A 6278-nucleotide genomic window follows, 5' to 3' on the forward strand; every position below is an offset into this window, starting at 1 on the left:
TCGAATCCTCGTTACAGTCGCACAATGACTCGCCGTCATCGTGGACCGAGAGGAGCGTCAGCCCAGGAAGCGCGCCGGTCACGGCCTCGCGCCCCCAGACGCCGGCCTTCCCCGTGCACCCGCGCACCCCCTACGTCAACAACAACAACAACAACGCCTCGCCCAGCGTGACCTTTGCCTCGGATCGTCCCACCCACCAGCCCCAACACCACTACGCGCATCACGCCAACAACTCGCTGACAGCGAGTTACGGCAACAACAACGCCCACGGCGAGACCAACAACAACAAGAACGTGGCCAATTACGGGGCTGAGAGGACGATCTTCATCGAAGAACGCAGAGACGCCAGAGAGACGGGACTTCCGCCAAAGAGTCCGACAACGCAGCGGTAGGTGGTGTCCTCTTTCTTTTTCGTTTTACGCCGCGCTATCATTTCACTTGTGCATCGAGCAGGAAATACATCGTTTTTTCTTTCATTGTTATCAATGTCTTACGTGAAACAACGTTGAAAAATTTATCCAATAGACGCTTGAGTTTCCCGGAGAATAGTGGCTTGGCAATCGAGCCGTGCGGCAAACGGTGGCCACTAACCAAGCAGTCGGCTTCGTTTGACTTTAGGTAACAAGCGACACGTGCTTGAAAGGGACGTTTTAAACAAAAAACGTTATACCTTTTTTACTTTAATGCCTGATGTGTATATGTATGTGTACTGTACACAACATGTTTATTGTGTACCTATGTGTGTAACATGGGACTTTATAGTTATACGGTTACAATATCATTAATGTTCGTTCTCTGCACAAAGTCAGTGTTGTCACGAATGTTAGCCGCACACACTTACCCAACTAATTACATAGTATATTAGCGAAAGGAAATAATAGTACAAGTGCATAAAAGTTTGCTCGGAAGAATGTAAGTATAGCGCACGTAACAAACTAAAAAGCTCGTAAGCAGCTGCTACTAAACCAAATGTAACGTTAACTCGTAACTTTCGTTTTGTTTCGTCGAAAATTATTTTTTGTCTCACGCATTTGTACAAGTACAAACCATTGGAAGCACATTTAATGAAAGTAACTATTTAAACAAGCGAATGTTCTGTACATAATAATGTGTATGTATACGTTAGGTTTAATGTCGCACGAAGTGTATTTTGCGCATGTATACACTTATCCGAGACGATGTATTTGACGGTACTATGCGTTTTTGTTGCAGCAAGGACCGACCTGTCTCTCCGTTGGACGAGATCGTTGGTAACAATTCTTACAGCCGTGGTCCTGGCACTCCCACGCACGCTGAATATGGCCCTGGTGCAAAGGTACTTGAAACTTTTTACTCTTTCGCGTGGACAACGGCCTCGAAAGTTTCCGCAAATTATTAATCAACGTATATCACTTTTATGCCTTTTTTTTAGTTTAAAACGGTAGTTAAACTGACAGACGAAATCGCCATGGTAAAATTTGTGTGTCATTTTAAAAATGTTTGTTTTCTCCCTTAGAAATACTGTGTACAATTCATAAGAGTGTTGATAATGATCATAGTATAGTGACAATATATCCTCTTCTTGGTGACTAAAAAGTACCGTTGTAAAATGTCATAACCACCTGTGTTTAAAAATACAAAGTTGATCGTTATTAGATTCGGATAACGAGCCAAAAAAAAAAAGTCCTGTAAAACAGTATACAAGATAGCGAATCGGATGTACCTATAACGTGTATACCTTTAAGCTATTGTGCATGACTGAATTTCCCGTAGTGTAATTAAACGTGAAACAAAAAAAGGAAAATACTGTTTAACGGTGAATAATGTCGTATATATATTTTTTTCTTCCAGAGCGCGGTATCTTACACGTCGATAAACAGCGCGGGCCACTCGTCGACGCACACGCAGTATTACGGCTCCCGGCGATCGAGCGTACTCTCCAACACGGAGCCGCACGAAGTAGCGGACGCCAATGTCAAGTTTGTTCGAGATACCAGTAAAATCTGGTACAAGCCCAACATATCCCGCGAACAAGGTACGCGTCTTTTCCTTTTTTTTTTTTTTTTTTTTTTTTTTTCTACCTTACCCTGATAAGAATAATAGTAATAGTGGTGCAGATACATCGGCGTTAATTTATGCCCTCGCTGGTGTTGAAGTGGAGCAAAACAACTGCCCAATTAAAGGCTATATACATAGTTATATAAAGTAGAAGCGGCAGTATACCTACGTGTATAGCGGTGGTGGTGTTATTATTTCAGCAATAGGAATGCTTCGGGACGCACCTCCGGGAACATTCGTCGTGCGGGACAGCAATTCCTTCCCAGGCGCGTTCGGGCTTGCGCTTAAGGTGGCGACACCGCCTTCCGGGGCACCAACGAGCCCGAGGGAGCCGTCGAACGAGCTGGTCCGGCACTTCCTTATCGAGCCGACCTCGAGGGGCGTGAGGCTGAAAGGCTGCGCCAACGAGCCCGTGTTCAGCTCGTTGTCGGCCCTCGTCTACCAGCACAGCCTCATGGCCATGGCTCTGCCCTGCCAGCTCCTGCTTCCCGAGCCCGAGGCCGCCGTACGGGCCATCGAGTCGTCGAGCAACGGCAACGGTCCTCAGCAGCTCCTCGCCCAGGGCGCCGGTAAATATACCTACTCATCTGCATCTTCACCCATCCTTTTTTTTTGCTCGTATCAACTCAATTGATTGTTCCGCCCAGCCTGCAACGTGCTGTACCTGTTTACGATGGACACCGAGTCGTTGACCGGTCCCCAGGCCATCAAAAAGACCATAACTGCCCTCTTTGACCAAAAGTCCCTGCCCAGCGCGACCATTGTCCACTTCAAGGTGTCGTCCCAGGGCATCACCCTCACCGACAACGCCCGCAAGCTCTTCTTCCGCAGGCACTATCCCACGAGCAACATCAGCTACTGCGGCCTCGACACCGAGGAGCGCACCTGGGACTTTGTCAGCGATAACGGCCGCCCGCTCAGCGAACAGTAAGTATATACCTTTCTCTCTCTCTGTTATTTATATTATATATATATTCGCCAGGAATTTTTAGGGTGAACAACTTTTTTTTTATTTTCCATAGCCGTTGCTTTGGATTCGTCGCGAGGAAGCCCGCCCACAAGTCCGACAACCAGTGCCACGTGTTTGCGGAGCTCGAGCCCGAGCAGCCGGCCACGGCGATCGTCAACTTTGTCAACAAGGTCATGATGGGCAGCGCGCACGCCAAAGCCAACATTGTATGAAAGCGGCGTTAACGGCGGTTTCTCTGATTTGTGGGGCGATTGGGGATACGATTTACGGCCAAAAATGTACAAACCAAAACAAATTGTCAATGGAGGAGCAATGCGTTTTTTCGAAATTTTTTCCCTCTCTGAGGTATCATTTTTTAAGTCTTACACCGAGTCCAATATCCAAAGAAGCTCGTCAATTATACTTTTTTGATGTATTACGGAGCGCTTACTCGGGAGGTACATGCCGTAGACTTGTATTTTCAAGAGTAACCGTCAATCGCTTGCGGGAACAGAGAAATTGGTCGTTATTGTTGTTAAAACTGGTTTTTTGGTCTGTACGTACAATTACCATGTCAAGTAATGATGCAGTGAACTAAACAAGAGCTGCATTTGATTGTGCGCTGTGGTTTAAATGTGGTCGTTGTCTTGACGTTGTTTAGGCGTTATAATAATGTGGTACATGTCTAGTGTTTTGTCGAGTGTACTAATAAAAGAATTGAAGAAATGTTTATAAATGTACATAACACTATCGCCTTATGTAAGAAAGGTAGCGCCTAAGCCCGTTAACTGGATAAACGTATGAAGCGAGTGTGAAAAGTATTTAGGCAAAGAAAAACAGTGCTTGGTTACTGGGCTACCACGAGAATGGAGGAGATGTGTAAAACGATATGTTTAAAAAAACGAAACAGAGTAAGATTCAAGTTATGAGGATTATTGAAAAATTATTTTGCAATTTGATAGAAAAATACGTGGAATCGATTGCTTTTTACTTGATTTGTAAAATATTTAAGGACTAATACGATAGCGTTTAACGAGACAAAGCTGTAAAATAAACAATTTAAGTTGTGCCTTACGAATGATACATACAGATATATATATATATATATTTACATTTGTAGAACCGTAAAGTCTAAGTAATTTATACAACAACATTATTTTCAAATCAAATTTTTAGTCATAAATTAAGGGTTATTTTTTATGATTCAAAGATTTTTTTATCAATTAAACGTTTTCTCAAGATATTTTTGTTAAACGGTCTTTATTCAAACGGTGAAAGACTACATATGGCGTTGCGTCGATGAACGAAGAAGCCAGTTACAAAAAAGCTTGCAAAGCAAATACTGCAAAAGATATTATGAAATTTTTGCAAACTTGTTAAATAATAAAACAGCCGAACGCGTCTGTCGTCTACAAGGAAGCTTCACAGACGTCTCAAGATAAATACCTCTAGATTCTTGCCATTGTTAGAGCTCTACCGCTGTAGTTTTCACGTATACGTAGAACTTGAAAAAAATCTTTTTTTTTCATCCTGTAATAGTTTTGAGTCGACGATAAAGGTATGAATCTCAAAATGTATAAGCAGTCAATTAGTAGTAGAAAAACTAGGTACGACAATACTGTTTCGGTAAATTATTTTCTCAACTTTGGCGTTTGCAAGTTATTTTTTATTTTATGTATTGCCATTTTCAACAAATTCTCACAATTTCGAAACTAGCGAAAGAGATTTATTTCCAGTATCCTTTATTTGGATTCATGTACAATAAATATACACACAAATATAAACATACGATGCTATGTGCATACTAGTCAAAATTCGAGCAGTAATAACGTCAGGGTGTTTTTTATTTTACTTGTGACATATATATTAGTGTTTTAGGTGAATATACGTAACAATAAAAAATAAAAAATAAAATAAAAAATAAATTGATGGCGTAAATTGTAAAGATGATTTTAAATGGAAAAAAAGTCTTACCACCACCAACACAAACGGTATGGATGATCTATTTTAATTTTCGCTGGTTAATGTATTACTAACATAATTTTACCATATTTTTGTGTAATGTAATTTTCAGTCACTACCGTAATTGTTATTAATGTTAATTATATATAATATATGCTTTAATTGATGTACGTTTGTGCCGCGATTTTATTGTACAAGAGTATAAGTACTGCATAATTCCATGTATAACAATAAAGTATATATTCAGTGCCCAACATGGACGTTATTTGGTCTGTTCGATCCTCGCCTGATTCCTCGCAAGGCCACAGGAATAGCTGTAAAAAAAAAAAAAAAAAAAAAAAAACTCTTAAAACTTTGACAGCTCCCCGTTACCATAAAAAAATGTATCACGTATTCAGTCGACTGAAATCACAAAGAATAATACATTCCAAGTCCAAAACCGACCTTTTATCATGTTACATATCTCTATTCTTCCGAACCAACTCGCAAGAGGGAAAGGACGGAGACTAAATTCATTTCCACCTTTGCTACAGTTATAACTTTTTTTTCAAGAGAAATTAATCCTGAATTGATAACATCGGGACTTTCGATTAAGACACACTTATAATCGTTGCGCGGGAAGAAAGTTGACTCGATGCTTGGGAGCGGATAACGAAGCGGGTAAATTGCCCGGCCAATCGAGGTGGGGGGGGGGAGGGGATTAATCCCGCGGTGCCGCCTTGGATTAATCGGAGCGCGACGCCCGAAAGATCATCGACGGTGACTCCCGAAACGGCGGCCGTGGCCTCACACCGAGTGTCAAAGCCGCGACTGCCCGCGAGTCGTGGGACGGGGATACACTTTGTGTATACTTACTTTGGGACGAGGAGCGAGAGAAGCAAACTAACGGCAAATTTACTGACCTACTGGCGCGCAGACCTCGACCTGACCGCCACCGCGAGCATTGTATAGATACCTTATGTACACGTTTATATGTATATATATATACACATACCCAGTCACATGTGGTATTGGTACACGTATAGGTATTTACTTACTGGCCAACTTGCGGGATTGTGTGTCAGGCGTGCGTGCCCCGGGACTTTTTTTCTTTACAGTTGGAATTGTGTGAGATTTATTTTTCGTTGTTCTCTCTTTACCCATAACTACGTCCACTCGGAGGAGTGCCTATTTATTGTCCCCGGCGTTGGGAGGAGAACGCCTAGTGGATACACACATATATATATGTTCACTCACTTGTATATATACACGTCGATTAAGAACGAGGGTAAAAAATATGTAATTGAAAGTAGGTACGCGCGTATAATCTAAAATTGTAGGTATGCACGAC

At 42.0% G+C, this 6278-nt stretch overlaps 1 protein-coding gene across 1 annotated transcript in view; it reads left to right on the forward strand.

The window, feature by feature from the left end:
- Nucleotides 1–5202, forward strand: part of by (focal adhesion protein tensin) — a 143296-nt gene extending 138094 nt beyond the window's left edge. Inside the window, exons 18-24 of the mRNA XM_089590500.1 lie at nt 18–388; nt 526–618; nt 1213–1315; nt 1831–2014; nt 2238–2606; nt 2685–2964; nt 3060–5202. Coding sequence (XP_089446626.1) covers nt 18–388; nt 526–618; nt 1213–1315; nt 1831–2014; nt 2238–2606; nt 2685–2964; nt 3060–3219 — 1560 coding nt within the window. The 3' untranslated portion in view covers nt 3220–5202. The remainder of the gene's footprint in view (nt 1–17; nt 389–525; nt 619–1212; nt 1316–1830; nt 2015–2237; nt 2607–2684; nt 2965–3059) is intronic.
- Nucleotides 5203–6278: the final 1076 nt, after the last annotated feature.

This window comes from Copidosoma floridanum, unplaced genomic scaffold, assembly GCF_036245765.1.
Source record: "Copidosoma floridanum isolate Cflo_tuat_1 unplaced genomic scaffold, Cflo_Japanese_pri ptg000012l, whole genome shotgun sequence".
Lineage (NCBI taxonomy): Eukaryota > Metazoa > Arthropoda > Insecta > Hymenoptera > Encyrtidae > Copidosoma > Copidosoma floridanum.